The 23,994-nt window shown below is 38.3% G+C and overlaps 1 protein-coding gene and 3 pseudogenes across 2 annotated transcripts; all 4 read left to right on the forward strand.

Moving 5' to 3' along the window:
* LOC149155255 (E3 ubiquitin-protein ligase PUB23 pseudogene) overlaps positions 1–6,449 on the forward strand; it is a 42,586-nt pseudogene extending 36,137 nt beyond the window's left edge.
* Positions 6,450–6,949: 500 nt separating this feature from the next.
* On the forward strand, positions 6,950–9,521 carry LOC149155256 (ACT domain-containing protein ACR3-like; annotated as a pseudogene). Its single transcript, XR_016263492.1, has 6 exons — positions 6,950–7,002; positions 7,167–7,281; positions 7,413–7,480; positions 7,613–8,236; positions 8,616–8,720; positions 8,856–9,521. The product of XR_016263492.1 is annotated as an ACT domain-containing protein ACR3-like (transcript).
* A 4,921-nt stretch (positions 9,522–14,442) lies between these two features.
* Positions 14,443–16,912, forward strand: LOC149155257 (E3 ubiquitin-protein ligase CSU1 pseudogene; annotated as a pseudogene).
* Positions 16,913–20,165: 3,253 nt separating this feature from the next.
* LOC149155258 (binding partner of ACD11 1-like) lies at positions 20,166–20,474 on the forward strand. Its single transcript, XM_089444373.1, has one exon. The coding sequence runs from the start codon at positions 20,166–20,168 to the stop codon at positions 20,472–20,474; it is 309 nt and encodes a 102-aa protein (XP_089300499.1).
* The last annotated feature ends 3,520 nt before the right edge of the window (positions 20,475–23,994 follow it).

Consider the following 23,994-nt stretch of genomic DNA (forward strand, 5'->3'; position numbering starts at 1 on the left):
CTATATAAAGGTCACTTTTGTCAGAGTTCATCACCCTGTGGGAGCCCAATTGTGTTGGTACAGAAGGGGGATGGGACTTGGAGACTCTATATTGACTACGGGGCACTGAACAAGATCATTGTCTAGAATAGGTACCCGATCCCATGATTGAGGACCTTCTAGGCCAACTGAAGGGGGCAAAATATTTCAGCAAGATCAACTTGAAGTCTAGCTATCACCAACTACCAATCGAACCCTATGATGTGTGGAAGAAAGCCTTCAAAGCCAAGAAGGGCCTTTTTGAATGGTTTGTTATACCTTTTGGGTTGACGAATGCTCCTACAACCTTCATGAGACTTATGAATGACATCTTGCGGCCATTCACCAACTCATTTGTAGTGATATACTTGGATGACATCCTGATCTTCAACCGGAGTTGGAAAGAGTAGCTCAACCACATCCAACAGGTTCTCCAAACATTACGGCAACACAAGCTATGTGCCAATTTGGAGAAATGCACTTTTGGCATGAACTAGGTTTAGTTTATGGGATACATTATTAATGAACGAGGGGTGCATGTTGATCTAGCTAATATCCAAGTCATTCAGGATTAGCCAACCCAAATCACTTTCATAGAGCTTCGTAGTTTTCTGGGTCTTGCGAATTTCTACTGCAGGTTCGTGTTGGGATTTTGTCATATCACTTGGCCCTTAAGTCAAGTCACCAAGGGAGGAGCGAAAGCAAAATTCTTTTGTTATAAATCTCAAGAGAAGGCATTCATAGAATTGAAACATCGCCTCTGCTCTTCACTAGTGCTCACCTTACCAAACTTGCAACAATGATTTGAGATCAAGATAGATGCCCCTGACTATGCTATTGGGGCAGTCCTTACTCAACAAGGGCATCCAGTGGCATATCATGGTGAGACACTTTCAGACACAGTCCAAATGTATCCCACTTATGACAAAGAGATGTATTCCATTATGCAGGCCTACCGACAATGGAAGCATTATATTTTGGGGAAGGAAACGGTCATCCTCACAGACCACTAACCCCTGTAGTTCATATAGATGCAAGGGAAGTTACGGAATCATTGCCATCAAAAGTGTTCCACATACCTGCAGCAGTTCCATTTGAATATCAAGTATAAGAAGGGTAGCACCAATAATGTTGCAGACGGGCTTAGGCGACCACCGATCATAGCGTTAACCATTGTGCTCAACTCTTGTGGGCATGAGACTTCTGATTCACTACTTCTCTACAGAAGTGACCCAGAGTTCAGCCCCACATACCAGATGCTCTTAGAATGTCAACAAGTTCCAGATTCTCACCTCTAGGATGCTCTTCTATGCCACCTGGGACACCTTTGTGTTCCTTTAAGAGAGCGATTCAAGATGATTTGGGAAGTGCACTATAGTCGGGCCGCTCAGCATTTCGGGGTTGAGAAAATAGTGGCAGTACTGCAGAGGTATTTCTACTGGCCGAATCTTTGACAGGATGTGAGGAAGTACATCAGATCCTACACTGTCTGTGCCATTTCCAAACCGACCATCAAGAAGCGAGGCGTTTATACTCTGTTTCCTACCCCTAGTCGACCTTGGGAATCCATCTCCATGGATTACATGTTGGGCCTTCCTTCTACTAAGCATGGAAACAACTGTGTTTTTTTGGTCGTCGATAGATTCTTGAAGATGGCCATTCTGGGGGCTTGTAAGAAGAATATCACAGTAGAAGCCATTGCTAAACTCTTCTTTGAACTAGTGTGGGTAAACTTTGAGATCCCATAGTCTATCATCTCAGATCGGGACAACATGTTCCTTACTACATTTTCATCCAATCTTTGGCCGATGCTGGACACCAAGCTCACTAAGTCCACAACTTTCCATCCTCAAACTAATGGCCAGACAGAGGTTGTCAACAGGATGATCATACACATTCTGCGCATGTACAACACAAAGCATCCACACACATGGGATGAGAGTCTTCCCTATATCTAGCACAGCTATAACCAGCTCTCTACAGCTCGATTGGCCACAACCCTTTTCAGGTGGGCTTGGGATTCTAGCCACTATGTCCCATTGATGTGGCCATACCATTTGTAGCTACTCAGGCAGATTCGGCTCATGTCCAGTCAGAAGCCGATAAGGAAAAAAGCTTCATTGAGCACATCCAACATATCTATCATTAGGTCCATGAAATTCTAGAGAAAACAAAAGCCAAGTACAAGCAGCAACATGATCAACATTTGGTGCCACACAAGTTTCTGGTGGGTGACAAAGACTAGTTTCATTTCTAGAAGGAACGCCTTATTGGAGCCTATCGTAAAATCATACTACTCTGATATGGTCCTTAAAAAATTACCAAGGTTATGGGCGACAATGAATTTGAGCTCAGCATTCCCCCATTACTTGGCCTACACCCAGTGTTCAATGTGGACCGCCTTCGACCATACTTCCCACCATTGCTGGATATATCAGACATTGCAGAACAACTCACACCTACAAAGTTAAATCCAGATTGCACGAAGCAAGCCACAACTAACTATATCATGGACATGCAGATAAAGAACACCCAAAAGCAAAGGATCCAACTATATCGAGTTGTCAAAGCAGGCCAACTCCTTCACCAGGGCAAGTGGCTCACCAAGGACCAAGTTCAACAGAAGTTTCCTCATCTCATGGAGGGACTCAACGCAATGGGGACCATTGCTTCCTAAGGGGGGAGGACTGATCGAGGGGATATTGGTGGCTACCCACCTATTCCACTTGGATCCCCACCATTGTTTCTTTTAGTTTAATGGTTTCCTTATTTGTAACACAATTTACTATTTTTGGTAGATTTTTGGGACCTGAACTTCCGAAGCCATTTTGAGGCCCTAAATGACGTCCTTTGGGAAACTTGGAAGCAACATCAGTTGGAGACCTATGCTTCTCATTCGAAAGTTGTAGTTCTCAAATAGATCTTTCTAGCGAGGTATTGTGCACATCAAATGGAGACCGTATGCCAAAGTTACAACCTCATGAAGTTGATGTACCAATTTACCCAAACGGGGCCCATAGTTTGGTGCTTCATCTCCTAGGGTTAAGCTTTTGGATGTTTAGGGTTTTCCATTGTTTCTCAACAATAAATATGCCTTCGAGCCTCATTGTAATAGAGTTCAGAGGCATGTAGCTGCCACATCTCTTCTCAGAGATAAGCTACCATTGCCCAAGCTAGTCTTATTTCCATTCATTTTGTAAGCATATTTCAGTGTTTGATATTAATGAAATGAAGTGTTATTTCTACTGCATCTTTGTATTTATGGTTATATTTGTAATTTTTTGCGTTCCTATTTACATATGTATTAGAAGGAAAGTAGAACAAGATGATCTGGTGAAACAATTAGCTTTAGAAACTAAACAAAGAATCAAGCAGCAAGAAAAAAAAAGGAAAAGAGATGAGGAACTCCAAAGGAGAAGAAATAAGCTATGTGGAAAGAAAAAAGGATTGAACACCTTGAAATTCCATCATCTCTGAAGATACCCCCCACTCCTTAGTCTCCAGTGGAACCAAGTTAGATTAAAGAAATGGAGAAGGAGCAATTTTCAATTTTCCCCATGACCATGGTTGACCCAGTAGTGGTATTGAAAACATTCAATTATGAATATAAGAAGAACAAGGTTAGAAGGAGAGTTTCCAAAAAGGATAAGGTTGGGAGAGATATTTTCATTAAGGAGGTTCTCATTCATGATACAACAACTGATCTAGATATGAATGCAACTGCCAGTATTGGCATGGCCCAAGCAACAGGTGATAATGTTTCCAAGCTAAAGAGAAAGGTCTATGATGCTTAGACATAACTCAGTGTTGCTAGGCAAATAATTACAGAGCTAGAATTCCAGCAAGAAGGTGAACTAGACTCAATTAAAGAGTTCAAAAGGAAATCACTTGAGATCCAAGAGGCACTGAGTATGGTTCAGAAATAATTCTATAGGAGCATTCAAGACATCAAAGATAAAACTGCTAAGTTTGATGATTATATAAAGAGGATGGGACCTGTCAAGGAAGAATTGGAGAATATTCCAAATATGCTAGATGGAATCATTCAATGGCAAATACAATATCCCAATAAGGGGGTAGACATTCCTCATCTCAGTGACTTGGAGAAAATAATATGTTTTTCCAAAGCTTAGAAATGTCTAGATAGGGCTAGAGCCTTAGAGGAAAAGGCTCAGGAAGCTTTCAAAATTTTCTTCAAGTTTGAAGGAGAGGTTGATGCAATCTTAAATAACTTCAAGTTACTGATGGAGCAGTGAATAAAATAAAAGGAGAGAGTGATAGACAGTTGCAAGTAGGAGATCCAAGCATTAAAACTCATCATGTGGGACAATACAATTTATATGAAGATTTGTAGAATACAATGTTGATGAAAATTAAAAGGTAGGTGTGTCTATTTCTAACAAGGTTGCATAGTTATGAGGCTATGGAAGTAAGCGACATACAAGTATTGGGTATATAAGAAGAATGTTGAGTAGTTAATCTAGGACCTGGGTCAATCTAACATTTTTTCCCTTTAATCTCATAATTTTATAAAGATTTTGGCTAGATGAGAAGTTTCCATTTTACTCAAAGCCTAAAATATATTAAATTTTTGGCACTATGTTCCAATGGATTTAAAATTCATAATGTCACAAATCCATTAACATCTACAAACAACCTCATAACATAAATAAGCAAAGAGAGATGGAATCAAAGAAAACCATCATATACATACTTAAGTGTCTTGTCCCAGCTTCTAGTTGCAAGCAAGTTCATTTCTAGAAACTATGAAATTTCCTTAATAGGTGCATCATGCATGGCCACAGTTAATGGCTAAACCCCAGTTAATAGTGGCCGCATTTTAGCTTGTTTATCACAACCAGCAGAGAAAACAATAATTCCATGATCCTTCCATGTTGAACAGATAACCTGCATACGAAGCATTACATAATATAAAAACTTAGAAGCACACTCTGAAACTTCATTAATGGTTATTTCTATAAGTAAGCTATAGCCCTGGTTCCTGCAAGCATATTACAATTTCTAAACAAACTTCACAAGAAAAAATAAGAAGTACTAGAATTCCAACCACGGTTTGAAGCACCTCACCGATTAGTCATGTGACATTGTTTCTTTTGGCATGCTAGCCCTAGTTTGAAGGACCTTCCAACATCTAAGTTGGTGACCCGCATTCAAAAATATAATAGAAGATCAAAAACAAAACACCAATCCAAAATTATTACAATAATGCCATTATCCCCAAAATCTCATCTGAACAAGTCCACATTTCAGTAAATGGAGGTAGTTGAGAACAAACTTGATTATCCCAGGATATGGCCACCAAATAGTTAGCTTTTGGACTAAAAGAGAGGATTGAGATACTATCATTTGGGGGCTACACGATCTGCAAAACAAAAAAATTACGAAAGATTTGTTAGGATTGTGAGGACTTTTACCAGTATCGATGGTGCCGAAAGTAGTAGCCATTGAAGAAACTCTATATTAATTAACCTCTCGAATACGAGTAAGCACATCAGAATGCCTAAAGTTGCACTTAAGGTGAGCTAGAATCCCTCAATTATGCCCCGTTTAAAAGGCCTCAGAAATTATCACTGCACAAAATATTTCAAAGCTTGTCTTAGAAAAAATGTTTGATATGTTTAATGACCGAAAGTGCTCAACCCTCAAATCTCCAAGAACTGCAGGCTGCGTTGTTTTTACTATACAATTCTCCCGAGGCTCGCATGTTGGCTCTCCCTCCAATTGATAAGCCACCAAAGTTCAAATGGTTAACATACCCACCACCAAAGTTCAAATGTCTAATATACATCCATCTTGCCTCTCAATTGTTTGACATATGTTTTGCCATATTAAAAAAAAATCCTCTCGCTTTTTAGAAGTATTTTTTTCCATATTAACAACAACAACAAAAAGTAAAGGTACACAATAATTGTAAAAATTTTATTACTTAAAATAAGGATATATAAAATATAAAAATAAGGGTAAACAATAGTTGTAACATTTTATTACTTAAAATAAGTATATATAAAAAATTGTTGAAGATTTTTAAAGGATATTTTTTTTCATTGGAAGAATAGTGATTGAGGTTAGTTTATTTTAAGTAGAGCTAATATATGTAATATAGTAGTGATAATTACGCCGTAAGGCGTTTCCCTCTGAAATCAACTCCCCTAATTTCCTTTCTGTCCTAATCCTAACCGTCAGATGCATTGTTAGACGATTCAACAATGGTATGCCGTCCAATTTAATTAAAAAACATTAAAAAACTTTTAAAATAAAATTGGTTAATTAAAAATTTAATTAATTATGTTACCTACCAGCCTCGTCCGTCGTGTTTTTCTTTGCCGCAGGAGGATGAGGAGGGCCGCGGAGGGCAGGGAGGGAATACCTTTTTTTTGCTGCAGGATGAGGAGGGCCGCGGATGGGAGTGAGGGAATCCCTTCTTTGCTGCAAGATGACGACTCAGGATTGTTGAGGCATGGTTAGGGTAACGACCCACGGGAAGCAGGGAAAACACCGCCATTTGCGCACCTTTTTAGAATGAAATCCAGATCTTGTAAAAATCTCTGCACTCATTCTATCTCCATGGTACATTTGTCCCTTGATTGATCCAACAATGGAGATTATGGTAGTTCAGTAGAGGTAATAACCATCGTCAGGGTTTCCGCTCATTCTTATTGATAAATTGGTTTTGAAAGAGATCCCCTTTTCAGCTAAGGGTTTTTCATTGCTTCTCCAGGGCCTTCCATTTGTAGGTTTACGGGTGAGTTTCCTTTTTTTTCTTTTTAAACTTCAAAAAATGTTTCTTCTCTATTGGGGTTTCCGCCTGATCTTCACATTTGAAATTTCCTTCTATTGGGGTTTCCGTCTGATCTTCACATTTGAAATTTCTTTCGAGTTCATTATTGTGCTGGTTAACTAGATCATGGAGGCCATTGCCATGGCAAGGCATTGCTAGCGTTACAATGGCTATTTCCAATCATGGTAAGAAACCCCTCCCACCTATCCTTGTCCTCATGGGGATGGAAGGATTGCTGGCTTCAGCCCAAGGCTGAAGAAAATCCTGTGCAACTGCAGGCTGTTAGTAATTTTGTCATGATGATGTGCTTCTCTCTCAGTAGTTGGGGTTGTGGATGATCTCTGTGCAGGTGGATAGTAGGAACAAGCATGGCATACTTCTTGAAGTGGTCCAACTTTTGACTGATCTAGATCTAACCATTTCGAAAGCATATATTTCCTCAGATGGTGGATGGTTTATGGATGGTAAGCTCGCTCCTTTAGATCTATCATTGAACATTTCCCTTTTCATCTCTGCAAATGCTGCTGTGTGGACATTGCAGGGGACTCAGCCAATTGTTTGATTGAATGATTCAAGTTTTACTTTTGTGTTACAGTGTTTCATGTGACAGACCAGCTAGGGGATAAACTTACAGATGAAAGCATCATTGAATACATACAGCAGGTAGCTTTAGCTTGACGTTGGAAATTAACTTATTTTAACAAGAGGATGCTGTGCAGATTGTTGGTATATTGGATTTGTTGGAATTGTTTATGAGAATTTACTCATTAATATTTGTTGATTTTCTTGCTGCAGTCCTTGGGAACAAAGCGTGTCACTTCCAGTAGAGAGGTGAAGACTTGTTTAGGTAGGATTGTAGGTGTACAATCCATTGGAGAATACACAGCAATAGAATTGACTGGGACAGATCGCCCTGGTCTTCTTTCAGAAATTTCTGCAGTGCTTACAAGCTTTGGTTGCAATGTAGTAGCAGCAGAATCTTGGACCCATAATATGAGAGTAGCATGTGTTGTATATGTAACTGATGAATTATCAAACCGGCCTATAGAGGATGAAGTTGGTCTGTCTACCATTAAGGAACGACTTTCAAACGTGCTTAAAGGGAATGACAATGGCACCAAAGGAGTCAAGACAGATTTTTCCATGGGCTTAACTCACCGAGAGAGGCGTCTGCACCAGCTGATGTTTGCTGACAGGGACTATGAGTGTTCTTCTGATTCCTCAGACCCCACTTTGTTGGATGAAAACAAGAAGCCTGTCATTACCATCGAGAACTGCAATGAAAAAGGCTATTCTGTGGTTAATATCCAGTGTAGAGACAGGCCAAAGTTGCTGTTTGATACAGTCTGTACTCTGACAGACATGTAGTATGTTGTCTTTCATGCTTCAATCACTTGCAATTTACCTTATGCATTGCAGGTAAGTTAAAGAGGTAAAAATATATGCATTTTCTTCCATCAGGCTGTGGCTTAGTGATTGAGATGGGAGCCAGCATGCAAACTATTCAGATTCAAATCTTAGTTGCCCTTTGTATGTGAGGGAAGGTGTTTGACCCTCCCAAAATTGTTTTCCCTCAAGAACTGAACACATAAACATGTCCTTAATTAATGTGTGGCAATAATGTGTTCAGTCTTTCTGATTGGGCTAGTGGGTATATACTGTGATTTGTATATGTTGTGATTAGGTGTGCTGTTAAGGCATTTCTTAATATTAAGGTTACTAGTTCAAAACTCATCTTCTCATCTGTCTTAACCCAAAAAAATAAATTCTAATTAAATAAAAAAAATTGCACTTACAGGAATATTACATTCGGCATATGGATGGTTGTACCCTAGACACAGAAGATGAGAAACACAGAGTTGTCAAGTGCTTGGAGGCTGCAATAGAACGCAGGGCATCTGAGGTCAGTGGATTTTGCCTTCCATATTCTAAATCTTTCAAGTTTTATCCAACTAATTGCTCACTGAGATGTTGATCTGAAGATCTGAATCTCTGCTTCTGCTGCTGAATCTAATAACCTCTAGCTCCTGCTGAACAGGGCCTGAGTCTTGAGCTGTGTGCAAGCGATAGAGTAGGCCTTCTTTCGGATGTCACTCACATGTTCCGTGAAAATGGTCTCTCAGTGACAAGAGCAGATGTGACAACCAGAGGGGATAAAGCGATCAATGTATTCTATGTCAGGGATGCTTATTCAGGAAATCTTGCCATGAATATCGATATGAAGGTAGTCGAAGCTATGAGGAGAGAAATTGGCCATACCGTGTTTCTGCAGGTTAAGAATATGCCAGGTGACATTGCTAACTCTCTCCCAGTCGATTCCGGATCGAAATTCAGATTTTCTTTTGTTAGTTTATTCAAGGCCCAGCTTGACCGTCTCTCATACAATTTTCGTATGATCAAGTTCTGAATCTCAATGGCAGAATGCTTACTACCACTAATGCTTCTACTCCTTGTTTGCTGAACTTGATCCCATGGCCACTTTCGAACCCAGTGTTGCTTCATTCGCTTTGTATCTTATAGTGGCAGGCAAGATTATCAGACGAACTTATGTTTGGAGTTATTTAACCTGTATGTATGAATGACTGACTTGGGATAGAAGGGTGTTTCAGACAAGCTCGCTTGTAATGATATCTTACTGGTTATTATCATGCCATGCCTTGTCTGTTTATTTCTTTAATGGAATGGAAAGCTAAATTCCTCCCTCTTCTTCTCCCTCCAGGAAGAACGTTAGTAAAGTTTTCTTTTTTGTATTAGATTAGAATGACATTATTGCATGTGTTTAGTCAATATTCATTCTATACTATTTTCATCAATCAACCATTTTAGAATTTTTAATGGTAAATAATAGAGACTCAACAGCGCAGTTTTTAATGAGTATAGACTAGTATAGATGCATTTCAAATCTAAATCTATCAAATTCCCAAGAAAAAATCAAATCTTTTGAAGTACAATTGTTTTTTGAATCTAAACCTTAACACCAAAAAAAATTTGATCTTCTCAAACATAAATAATAGAAATATACACCATTCAATAACACATATCTCACATATATCAATAGACACACGAAGTGGATATATCTGCCATTACTCTTGAATGTGGCACCTCATCACTGTTTTACTTTATATTAGTCATTCGAGTGCAGAGTAAAGCTATCACAGACACAGCTTGACTGATTTTTTTTTTTCAATTCAATTCTAATTTTGGCTTTTAAATTTTAGCTATGGAGCAGAAATTAAGTAGGGTTCTCACGGTGTAAAGTTTTTATTCTATTTATAATTAATTACGCCATTTCAACTGCAGAGTTTTGATGTTAAACCCATCAAGTAGCACTTGACCTTCATTCACAGAAATTAAAAATAGTACTTTTGAGAAGCAATTCATTAAACTAAAAACCAGAGTTCAGGGTATGAAAATGCCATGTAAAATCATGTATTGGATACCTTCAATGGGGTCATAGAAGCGCTCGACCAGAGCAACTACAGTACTCTTTCCTGACCCACTTCGACCAACCATAGCTACAGTTTTTCCTGTTGGAATGTTCAATGAGAAACGGATGAGAACGGGTATCTCTGGTCTAGAGGGATATGCAAAAATCACCTGTGTCGCTTCAGACCTCAGGGCAAGCGACTCTTCACTGATCAGAACGTTCTTCACTGATGATCTAATGGCTGGAGATTATTTAATCGTCTAACAATCCATTCTGGAGTTGGGTCTGCAACTCCAGGTTGGTGAAAGAGGTGGTCAACTATCAGGCGGACAAAAGCAACGCATTGCAATAGCCAGAGTGATGTTGAAGAACCCAGCCATACTACTTTTGAATGAAGCAACCAGTGCTCTGGACTTTGAATCAGAAAAACTTGTTCAGGAAGCCCTTGACAGGTTCATGATAGGAAGAAGAACAGTAGTTGTGGCACATCATCTCTCAACCATTAGGAAGGCTAATCTGGTGGCAGTTGTTCAGCAGGGGAGCATTTTTGAGATGGGGACTCACAATGACCTTATCTCAAAATCGGATGACGGGGCTTATTCAACATTGATCAGACTCCAAGAAACTACCCATGATCTTGGTAACAATGCAAGAAAGAACAGTGCCAGGTAAAGGTTTTATCCCACTATGTTAATTCAATAATGGCACATTGTGGTTAACCTATGCAATAGTTTTCTCACAGAAAGTCCATAGAATTGGAATTGTTTTGTTTCTCCCATAAATCCTCTCGCCTTCTTTATAAAATTGTAATTTTTTTTGCAGTCCCATAAATCCTTGGGGCCTTCTCTGTAAAACTGTAATTATAATGCTTATCCTCAACTTCTTCTTCATAAAATTATACTTGTTTTGTTCGTCCTTAGATTAGTAGTTTGTGAAATTATAATTGTTTTGTTTGTCTATAGATCCTCGGGGTTTTCTTTGGAAAATTATTTAGCTACTGCCAAGTTTTTCTGGTTTTATTACAGTGAAAGATTTTCCACCAAACTGTTTGGATGCCTTCTCATACAATCCTTCATTTTTTTTTCTCAAATTATAATGGTTTTGTTTGGTCCAGAGATAAATCTTTTTTCTTAAATTGTAGTTGTTTTGCTCCTCCCATTAACCCTTCTAGTGTTTATTGGTACTTTAGATGTTACTCTGTAGAAGTTTATGGACTTTTACATTTTGTCACATTCTGAATGACCCACTCATTCATCACCAAGATATAAAGGAAACTTGTTCTGTACCTTCCATAAATTCTCAGTATTTATCAGTTTGAATGATCTCGGGAAGAAAGGGGAAATAGAATGAACATAGATTTGTATTCTCATTTTGATTTTTTTTTGTTTGCCCATTTCCAGGCCCTCCAGCGCAAGGAATTCTGTGAGCTCGCCCATAATTGGAAGAAATTCTTCTTATGGCTGATCTCCCTATTCCAGAAGGCTTTCAGACTTCTCAACTTCCGATTTCAGCACATCTGTCAATGTCAACTCAGCACACAAAACAGAGAAAGTACCCTTCATAGAGCAGGCAGGGTCATTCTGGAGACTAGTCAAGATGAATGCCCCAGAATGGGCCTATGCCCTACTAGGATCCGTAGGGTCCATGGTCTGCGGTTCCATAAGCGCACTCTTCGCTTACATCCTGAGTGCCGTGCTGAGCATCTATTACAACCCTGATCTGTTATACATAAAAAATGAAATCAAGAAATACTGCTTCGTTCTGATAGGGATATCGTTCGGCGCCCTCGTTTTCAATACGGTGCAACATTCCTTCTGGGAAATCGTTGGCGAGAATCTGACCAAGCGAGTCCGACAGACAATGCTCGAAGGTGAACAAAACGGTTTCCGTGAAAAAATTCAGATTGACATGGCATTCTGAATATAGTCACATTCAGATTGACATGGCATTCTGAAATTGAGATAGAAGAGCACAGGATTTTCTTCTTTTATCTTCTTCTGAAGATTCAATATATGCATTGAGTGCTACCTTACCAATGGAGAAAAGTAAAATTTAGATATTACATCAAAATTTAGAAAGTCATACTTCTTAGACTGAAAAGTGATTTTCTCAATTAGCCTATAATATTCTGAGGATATTAACATTGTTGTTATTGGACAGTTTGAAGTCCTTGATAAGAAACTGAGATTTTTTGTTCCATTTTGCTGAACAGGTAGTAAAAGTGGTTACAACAATGCTTTCAAAATGTTATACCCTAGGAAAAGATACTTTAAGCAAAGCCACAGAGTTAGACTAGAAGTATCAAGTGATGGACACTGCTGCAGCAAAGGTGGCAGATTTTGGCAAATTCTTCGGAGAGATATCAAAAGCAGCTTTGATTATAGCTGGGCATGTAGCTTGCAATGCAGGAATAGCTCCTGTCAACAGCAATTATTTTGCAACAGGAACACTGATGGTTGCTGAGGTTCTTGACAGGGCATCCAAAGCTGCTGCTAATTTTGGTAATAGGAATAATGTAGCAAAGAAGTAGACTTGAAGTATTATGGCACTATCAGGTTAGAACTGTAATGTAGTGGTGTTGGCCTTCAGGTTTATCTGTCTCATAATTAAGTATGCATGTAATGTTGCTTACCCTGCCATAGTCATTCTTGTATCAAATCAATTTTATGGTCTCTATATATGTGTTTAAATGTCTGATCTTTCTGCAGCCCTTCACATTGAGATACACTATATATCTGTGGGCTTCAACCCCCAAATGCATGCTAGATAGCTATTGACACTAGCTAACATCAAGAAATTGGAGACGCTTCAGACCACTCAAGCGGTTGGGCAGCTTTTTGATGTTTGTTTTGGATAAATTCAGGAACTTCAAATGTTTTAAGTTCCCAATAGACGTGGGCAATGACTGGATGGAAGTATGACTTAGATCTAACACAGTCATCTAAAACAAATAAACAATGTCTTCATTCTAGATTTTTATTCATTCCTTCAAAACATTTTTTAATTCTGTCCTGAATTCCCTTTACACCCCCTTCTTTTTCCTCAAACACTTTTATCTGTCTGCACGTCGACAGCAGCAACTCTTCAATGACAAATTTGGGTGATAAAATTTCATGAAGAGGGTAACACATTAGGAGTATTTTCATTTACTTATTTTTACTCTTTTATATTTTTTATCTATTTTTATATGTGGAGGAACAATGTTCAAATAAATTTAAGAAGAAATCTATTTCCTCAAAATAGCATTAATACTGCACTTAGATCTAGACCTTGCTTGCCCTGCCATAGTTGTTCTTGTATCAAATCAATTTTATGTTCTCTGTATATGTGTTTAAATGTCTGATCTTTCAATTTTGTTTTGAGGTCTTTGATAAATGAGTACCATTCATGGGTAAACGACAGTACTTTTTCCTACTGTATAGTTCCAAGATCAAGATTGGATCATGTAGATTACCTCAAAGGCCATTTTGGTCAAGGATATTGAGAGTAACCTAGAATAAGATTTTACTTGTGAAAAGAAAGGAAAATAATGAAAAACAAATTTCATTTATTTCAACTATTTTGTAAGAAAAAGTCTTAAATGTAATCTTACTTTACAAATTGTCTGTAAATAACTATTTGCAGAGAAGGAAGATCCTACCCTTTAAATTCTACTTATTCCTGTAGTTTTGTAGAATAGAAGTAGCTTAAAAAGGCCACCTACCTTACCAATGGAGAAAGGAGTAGTCTACCTAGGTGGAGGAATGGCCCAGTTTCCGTCACCGCCCAGAAAATCGTCCGGCTCCGGCCGCCGGCAATCCCTCCGCCCTCCGCCACCCTCCCCTAGCTCCGCCACCCTCCTTCTTTGCCACCCTCCCCTGGCAATCCTGACATTCCCTGATAGAAAATCTAATCGGTGCTGGAAATCCTGACATCCCCTGACAGATTGGATCAGAGCTCAAATTGCAGCCGTGGAGAGTTATTGCCATTTCCAATTCGAAATGAGGAATTGTGATCTCACGGGCTGCTCACTCACCTTCCTCCTTGACTCGGCACCTCCCGCTCTGCAATTCCTCCGCTCTACAATTCCTCCGCTCTGCAGCTCGCCACCCAGGGACAATTCGGTGACACCTCCGACTCTGTTAACGACTGATTGACACATGCACCATTTCTGTCCTGTATCTGTTGCTGGCAATCGTAAATCCCCGAGTTAGCGAAGATGCCGCAGAGGCATTCAAAGAACAACAATGACTTGGCGTTCTTTACATACGACGAGAAGAGAAAGCTTGGGTATGGTACTCAAAAGGAAAGGCTCAGCAAGGACTCCATTAAGCCCTTTGATGCCTGTTCTCTGTGCCCGAAGCCATTGATAGACCCCCTCTGCTGTCAGAAGGGCCTCCTATTCTGCAAAGAATGCATTCTAGAATGCCTGTTAGCGCAAAAGAAAGACATCAAGAGGTTAGATTCGTTATCCTGAATAAACCCAGTTTTTAGTTTTGAATTTTTTGGAGTATTGGGTATTGTTTTCCCTTGATTTGGGCAAATAGGCTCCTGCTACCAGTGTCTTATAGGATGCTGTAAGGGTTTTCTCTTTGGGTGTTACTGGTCCTCTGTCGGGAATTGTTCCTGTATTAGGGTTTTTCATGGAATCCTCCAATTGGTTTGTGGGCATTTTTTGTCCCATTTTTTATGTTTTGTTTCGGGTATTGGATTCCTGTTATTAGGTTTCTTGGGGAACTATGCAAGATCGAGAAAGATCGGAGAGAACATATAATTTTTAGATGCGCTGCCCATAAAAACATGCACTGTAAATTAAATATAAGTAATGTCTCTTCTTTTCCACAACTACTGGCAAGTGAATATATAGGTTGGTTAGGGAAACTATAGGACACCAATACAGAACAAGTAAAAACTAAAGTCAAATGATGAGGCACGATAAACCTTCCTTTTTGTAATTAAAGACTCTTTTGACTTGATAGGCATTAACCTCCTTACAAGATCCGCATTACAATCAGGTTGTTTTTAAGCTGTGAAGCTGTGACTGATGGCATCCGTTTTATCAGAGTCACCTAGGACTTCCATCTGACATTTATCCACCAATGTTGTAGCATCAACACAACCCACAGCCTGAAACTATTTGGTCAACTGTATTGAGGGTCAAGGCTACCAGATTTTAACCATGTCATCATCACTGCAAGTGCTTCAACTTGTTTCCAGACTGCAGCCTATTGGACTGGTTACTAGACCTTCTTTGCCTGGGTAGATGATCTCCCTCCACCTGCTAGAATAAAGCTCTTATGTCTGTCCAGGGTCTATGTTATTTTCTTTGAAGGAATCATATGGTTACATTTTGTATGAATGGCACTGCCTTTTGATTTGTTGGGAATTTCAGATCTGCATCAGATGGCCTACAAGATTATAATATTATTCCATTTATTTCTTGATGGCTCTTGTTAATCTGGATTCAATGGAATTGGACATTTGTATGGCTTAGTTATCATAGTACCAAGGTAGATTACAATTGACATTAGTCTGCTTTGATGGCTCTTGTTAATCTGGATTCAATGGAATTGGACATTTGTATGGCTCAGTTATCATAGTACCGAGGTTGATCACAATTGACATTAATCTGATTTGAGCTTTAGATGCCACTGTGCATATTTTGAGTATGGGGTCATATTATTCGTTGCATACAGTTTAAGCTAGAAGTTTGGATACTACATGGTAGAAACGAGTGTTGCTAGGATTGTATCCCTATTCATTATCAGTAGAATGACTAGTTTAGGTTGCCGACACTTCAATGTTGAGAGTACAAAATATCTGATATATTTAGGTTTTTAATTTAAATTTTTTATGAGTGGGTATTGTAAGTTGCTGGTGTTATCGGTGTATGATTTGATAGGAAACTTGCAAGCTATGAAGCACATCAAAAACAGGAGGAGGAGGAAGAAGAGAAGCTGTTGTTAAAGAGGCAACAAGGAACTTGATGCATTTGATCAGCAAAACAATGGTGTTGTACCTCAATATAATGACAAAAATCACATTCGAGACAAAAATAGTTTTCATGGGGCCAATAGTGTTAAAGTGACTTCATTTGAAGCGGAGGCTCTTCGGACAATGAAAGCATTTTGGCTGCCATCAGCAACTCCCGAGGCTCAAGAAAAAGTTGAGGCACCTTCACTTGATACAATCTGCCCAGAGGGTAAAGAGAAACTGAAGTTGAAGTCTCTTTTTCCAGTTATTTTTACCAAGGATCCACATGATAAAAAATCTAAGGTTTTGGGGGCTAGTTCTATTTTCCCTAGTTGCAAAGATACACTAGCAAACAGGAATACACCAATGGCAATCAGCACTTGTGGCCATGTTTATTGCAAAAAGTGTGCAGAGAAATTTGTTAAATTAGATGGGGTTTGTTTTGTCTGCAATAGAAGCTGCAAAGAAAAGCATTTGATCACCCAGGAAAAAGGAGGTACTGGATTTTCTGGTCACGGGGACCACTTGGAGGCAACCGATTTTAAACATGTTGGAAGTTGTTCTGGCATGGGACTTATGAGGCCAACAGTTAAAACATGAACATCAAACTCATGTTGAACTACTATGTACAAATATGATTAAGCAGTCCTGGAATTTTAGTTTGTTGGATTTCATAAATTTGACCAAATAAAGCTTGATTTGCTTTTGTGTTCTAATTTTGAGGCTCTTATGCATCTGGAGTTTTAGGATGACGGTGCATCTCTTTTCAGGCATGTGATCGAAAAATCATGCAGGCATTTACTTTTTGCTACATATCATCCTAAGCTTTCTTTAAGAGGGTTTGGAGGATTTAATTCTGTTTTGTTCTGATATATATATTAGTCAGCCTTGTTCAGTTAGCATGGTTCTAGGAATATGATAAGCATGGTATTAGTATATATGTGGCATTTGTATGAGAATATGGTTGCCTCTGTGTCTGAATCTGTTGGATAGTATGTATGCTGTAATAATATCCTGGGTGCAGTTCATGGAATCAGATATTCTTGACTAGGGAACGAAATATGCTAAAACATCAGTTTTCAAGAGATCAGTCCTAGTGCTGTATGTATCATTTAATTGCGATACAAAATATCCGATTTTTGATGCCATTGATCTTTGATTGGGCTTAATATGTAGTTTTCTCTTTTTCAGTATCTTAGCTTTTCTGCTTGGGGGCTACTGATATCCATGGGTGACCAGCGATGAATTTGATAAAATAATTTCTGTGCAAAATTTTGTAATGCTCACTTATTGAACTCGGCCCCAATCTCAATCATATCTCTCGCATGCTTTTCTGTTGCTCAAGTCAATTCAGCAAAAATCTTACCAAGAATGGACACTATGTTACTTTATGTAGATTTGATTTTTGTTGTATTTTCGTTATTGATCATTATGAAGGAAAAAGGAAATGTTCTATTAAGCTTTATAGAGAAAACTGGAAGTCTTCGAGGCTAGAGATGGCAAAATCCCTGGTAATATTGGCGTGATATACATTAATCTTTATAACATATTTAACAGATTGAAAAGACTGATTTCTGGAGTTGTAGACATGTTATCAAGTTCAATGAAATCCATTCTTAACAGCGTAAATTTTATATATCAGGACTTTGTATGTAGTAGTCCATGGAATAAAGCTAATTTCTAGCACTCAAGTTCAATGAAATCCATTCTTAACAGCGTAAATTTTATATATAAGGACTTCGTATGTAGTAGCACCCCCTTCTTTGATGCCTAAATCTGAAATTTGAATGTTTCAATGGAAAAGGAAACATCAAAGAAAATAAAATATGAATGCACACCATGTAAAATACAACTCCCAAGAAGTAGCTTCTCCCAAAATATAGTATTTTTGTATTTTCCTTCTATTGTATTCATCTTAGAATCCACATCACCCAATTGTGCTGCAATTAGACCATAAAGTGTCCAACAAATGGAGTTGAACCAATAAAACCATTTCCACCGTACAAGAATTTTCCACCAAAGAACACAATGAACCCATAGAAGAGATTCCAAGAGGAGTATAGAATTTTCCACCAAAGAACACAATGAACCCATAGAAGAGATTCCAAGAGGAATAAAAGGTCGATGAAATGATTGAAGCAATGTGGTAACCTGGAGTAATAACAACTGACATCATCCCAAAGTAAGTGAAGTAGAGGAAAGTGAAAAATATGAAGAAGAGGAACCATAAAATTTTGGCAAATGTCCACTCAAGAGAAATCATGGAGCAAACTCAAACTAATTTTCATTAGTAAAAATGAGTAACAACTTACCACATCCAAGGCTTAACTCAATTCTTTTCAATGTGAATCAGGTTTATTACTATACTTTTGGAGGTGTGCCTCAAATCCTTCTTTATGCATGTTGAAATTAGGAATCAATGTCTTCTGCATGAGCCTCGATGAATATGTACTGAATATATAAAGAAAAGAAAGCATTTTGTGTTGTTGCTAAATTCTTGTTGCGTTTTCTTTATGAAACAACCTGATTGTAATGCGGATCTTGTAAGGTGGTTAATGGCTATCAAGTCAAAAGGGTCTTTAATTACAAAAAGGAAGGTTTATCGCTCCTCATCATTTGACTTTAGTTTTTACTTGTTCTGTATTGGTGTCCTATAGTTTCCCTAACCAACCTATATATTCACTTGCCAGTAGTTGTGGAAAAGAAGAGACATTACTTATATTTAATTTACAGTGCATGTTTTTATGGGCAGCGCATCTAAAAATTATATGTTCTCTCCGATCTTTCTCGATCTTGCATAGTTCCCCAAGAAACCTAATAACAGGAATCCATTACCTGAAACAAAACATAAAAAATGGGACAGAAAATGCCCACAAACCCAATTGGAGGATTCCATGAAAAACCCTAATACAGGAACAATTCCCGACAGAGGACCAGTAACACCCAAAGAGAAAACCCTTATAGAATCCTATAAGACAATGGTAGCAGGAACCTATTTGCCCAAATCAAGGGAAAACAATACCCAATACTCCAAAAAATTCAAAACTAAAAACTGGGTTTATTCAGGATAACGAATCTTACCTCTTGATGTCTTTCTTTTGCGCTAACAAGCATTCTAGAATGCATTCTTTGCAGAACAGGTGGCCCTTCTGACAGTAGAGGGGGTTTATCAATGGCTTCAGGCACAGAGAGCAGGCATCAAAGGGCTTACTGGAGTCCTTGTCGAGCCCTTCCTTTTAAGTACCATACCCAAGCTTTCTCTTCTCGTCGTATGTAAAGAATGCCAAGTCATTGTTGTTCTTGGAATGCCTCTGTGGCATCTTCGCTAACTCGGGGATTTACGATTTCCGGTGACAGATATAGGACATAAACGGTGCATGTCTCAATCAGTCGTTAACAGAGTCGGAGGTGTCACCGAATTGTCCCTGGGTGGCGAGCTGTAGAGCAGAGGAATTGCAGAGCGGGAGGCTCTAAGTCAAGGAGGAAGGTGAGTGAGCAGTCCGTGGAATCACAATTCCTCATTTCGAATTGGAAATGGAAATAACTCTCCACGGCTGCAATTCTAGCTTGGATCCGATCTGTCAAGGGATGTCAGGATTTCCACCTCCGATCAGATTTTTTGTCAAGGAATGTCAGGATTTCCAAGGGAGGGTGGCAGAGAAGGAGGATGGAGGAGCTAGGGGAGGGTGGCCGAGGGCGGAGGGATTACCGGCAGTCAGAGCCTGATGATTTTCTGGGCGGTGGCAAAAGCTGAGCCATTCCGCTGCCTAAGTAGACTACTCCATGGAGAAAAGTAAAATTTAGATATTACATCAAAATTTAGAAAGTCATACTTCTTAGACTGAAAAATGATTTTCTCAATTAGCCTATGATATTCTGAGGATATTAACATTGTTGTTATTGGACAGTTTGAAGCCCTTGATAAACAACTGAGATTTTTTGTTCCATTTTGTTGACCAAGTAGTAAAAATGGTTACAACAATGCTTTCAAAAGGTTATACCCTAGGAAAAGATACTTTAAGCAAAGCCAAAGAGTTAGACGAGAAGTATCAAGTGATGGACACTGCTACAGCAAAGGTGGCAGATTTTGGCAAATTCTTCGGAAAGATATCAAAAGCAGCTTTGATTATAGCTGGGCATGTAGCTTGCAACACAGGAACAACACCTGTCAACAACAGTTATTTTGCAACAGGAGCACTGATGGTTGCTGGGGTTCTTGACAGGGCAACCAAAGCTGCTGCTAATTTTGGTAATAGGAATAATGCAGCAAAGAAGTAGACTTGAAGTATTATGGCACTATCAAGTTAGAACTGTAATGTAGTGGTGTTGGCCTTCAGGTTTATCTGTCTTATAATTAAGTATGCATGTAATGTTGCTTACCCTGCCATAGTCGTTCTTGTATCAAATCAATTTTATGGTCTCTGTATATGTGTTTAAATGTCTGATCTTTCTACAGCCCTTCACATTGAGATACACTATATATCTGTGGGCTTCAACCCCCAAATGCATGCTAGACAGCTGTTGACATCAGCTAACATCAAGAAGTTGGAGATGCTTTAGACCACTCAAGCAGTTGGGCAGCTTTTTGATGTTTGTTTTGGATAAATTCAGGAACTTCAAATGTTTTAAGTTCCCAATAGACGTGGGCAATGACTGGATGGAAGTATGACTTAGATCTAACACAGTCATCTAAAAAAGATAAACGTCGTCTTCGTTCTAGATTTTTATTCATTCCTTCAAAATATTTGTTAATTCTGTCCTGAATTCCCTTTACACCCCCTTCTTTTTCCTCAGACACTTTTATCTGTCTAAATGTCGACAATAGCAGCGCTTCAACGACAAATTTGGGTGATACTGTAAGCCACACAAATTGGTCAAAACTGTCTCGGACCTTTTGGTTGTTGAATACCTCTTGCACCAGAAGGGTTTTGCCCTGTCCTCCCATACCCACAATAGCAATCACTCTGAATCCATTTTCCAATATCCACCGACTGACCTTTTCAGTATCTTCCTTTAATCCCACCGCTTGAAATTGAGATAGAAGAGCACATGATTTTCTTCTTTTATCTTCTTCTGAAGATTCAATATATGCATTGAGTGCTACCTTACCAATGGAGAAAAGTAAAATTTAGATATTACATCAAAATTTAGAAAGTCATACTTCTTAGACTGAAAAATGATTTTCTCAATTAGCCTATGATAAATTTGGGTGATACTGTAAGCCACACAAATTGGTCGAAACTATCTCGACCTTTTGGTTGTTGAATACCTCTTGCACCAAAAGGGTTTTTCCCTGTCGTCCCATACCCACAATAGCAATCACTCTGAATCCATTTTCCAATATCCACCGACTGACCTTTTCAGTATCTTCCTTTAATCCCACCACTTGAAATTGAGATAGAAGAGCACATGATTTTCTTCTTTTATCTTCTTCTGAAGATTCAATATATGCATTGAGTGCTTGAACACCAATAGTAGCATTGAGGGAGGTCAGATATTTGAGATATTTAGCACCCGTGTGTATCTTTGTGATTCTTTCCTTTAGTTTCCTAATGTTCCTGCCCATTCGATAGCGGAAAATTATGTTGATGAAAATAAGCTTGCCCTGCTCGCATTCCTCCACTATGTCAACAACATTAGTGAGAAAATCCTCAAGTCTGTTAAGCCAATTGGTCACTGAACTAGAATTGGAAGTTCTGGTGGCTCTCGCATCCGTCAATAGGCATTTAATGGAATTAACCTCATCACAAATGAATTCAAAATCTTCTCCCCTAACCGCCTGACCAGCGCAAATTTGATCCTCCATAATAGTTTTGGCTTCGCTTCTGGTTTCGGCTTCTGGTGTTGGAAATACCATTTTATCCTTTAACGTTTATTATTTTTGTTTTATTATTATTGCTTGAATTTCTTCTTAATAAGTGGTTGTGTTTCTTTTGGTTTTAGTGAAAGTATGGGCTCCAATGTTGGCTCTCTTATTATGGAGTTTAATTCATCTTTGAGAAATTTTCAATTATTAAATTAGGTTAGTCAATTGCTTAAAATATTAAATTTATTTCAAAAAGATTTTGTTACTTTATAGGTTAGACACTGGCTTGAAATATTAAACTTATTCCAAAATGTTTTTGTTACTTTATAGATAAGGCGTAGATTGCTTGGCTCTATGAAAATAATGAAGGAAAATACATGTTAATCTGTTACTTGTGCTCTTTGACTGAAAAATACACGGTGACAGAAAAATGCATATTATGCTAATTGAGGAATGTTTTTCGCTTGTCGAACTTATAGTATTGAATTTAACACACTAACACTTTACAACAATGAACTAACAATATTCATGATGAAAATAGCAATATGGAAGATTTATCTGCATAATGAAAAAGGCAATATGGGAGATTCCAATCACGTTCCAAGGCATTTTTTAAAATGTGGATGTGACAAAAGGTTGTTGTGGAAGGTGTTGTTTGTATATGGGAAATTTCTTGATCATTGTGTATAATCCTAATGTTGATAGATATGTCTACTAAGTGGTTCCAATTAATGGGGCATTGATTTGAGCATTCAATATATTTGTATTCTTTATCAAAGTATTCTTTTGTTGTATTTGTGTTCTTCAATTTATGCCTTACGGCGTTTCCTTTGCAACATCTGGTGCAAATGCTAGTATATTTTTAAGTTCATGACTAAGCAAGACAATAAGACCTTATTGTTTGCATGACAATCGACTTTTAATTTGGTGTATGAGATCTCATTGTTTTGAGGACAAGGGATCTGTGTCTGCATAGTGATTTGACTACTAAAGTCTACAAAGGTGTACATATTGTACCCCCATTTAGATTTGAACCTATGACCTCTTATGAGGAATCACATGTTCTTAACCATTATAAAGATATTAAAAAGTTGGCAATTTGCTCCAATATACAAATATCACGATGCATGACCATCCAAAGGTAGAAGCTTCTTCTAAAAAACAAATGCACAGATTGTCCGGAGGCTTGAAGGGGATTTTATTATGCAAAAGCATAAATGGAAACATAGAGAAGATATTGCAAAGAGTACATTGATACAACGAAATACAAATTTTATTAATGAATGAAATAGAAAAAAATACTATAAATTGCAAAGTGATACAAACTAATTGGAATGGTGGTATCTTATATATGAAGAGAGATGTGTCAACTACTCTTAATAAAAAGAAAACATTTCAAGAATCCAAAACTACCCTTGAACATAAAGTATGATTTCGTAAGATGCAAAAACCTTAACCCTAGTAAATGATGTGCAAAAAAGAATGAGTTGTTTGCGCTGCTTCAGCTCATCTATGATCTCTAGATGTAGCTTGTCTAATCTCTGAAGTGGCACTACGATGATGTTCATGTTCACGTACATCTTCTCTTTGGCCTACTGCTCTACCTCGATGGAGTCAAACTACAGGGTTCTAGCAAGTATTGGTGCTATCTATGCCCCAACTATAGGCTCTACTGGTTTTTACTCTCCAAGCTTCTCCTTTGCCTGTGTTGGCTGTCCAATTATCTGTTCTAGTGTCTCCAGTTCTGCAATGCGGTTCGCAACACTTGTTAGTAGTGTGGCATAGTGATCCTCTCGCTTGCCCCATGATTCTATTGTTTGTTCTTGAATTATGTCTCCAATCTGGTCCAAGTCCCCATTAGTGAGGATAAATGATGTTATGTCCTTTGTCTTGTCTTCCTTCTACTTCGTTTTTCTTCTTATGGTAGCTTCAATGTGTGCCTTCCTCTTCTCTTTGAGTGTTGTATTTTTCTCTATATTTTTAGACTCTGTG

The sequence above is a fragment of the Pinus tabuliformis genome, chromosome 9, assembly GCF_031772625.1.
Source record: "Pinus tabuliformis cultivar Carrire ecotype Pingquan chromosome 9, CPIR1, whole genome shotgun sequence".
Lineage (NCBI taxonomy): Eukaryota > Viridiplantae > Streptophyta > Pinopsida > Pinales > Pinaceae > Pinus > Pinus tabuliformis.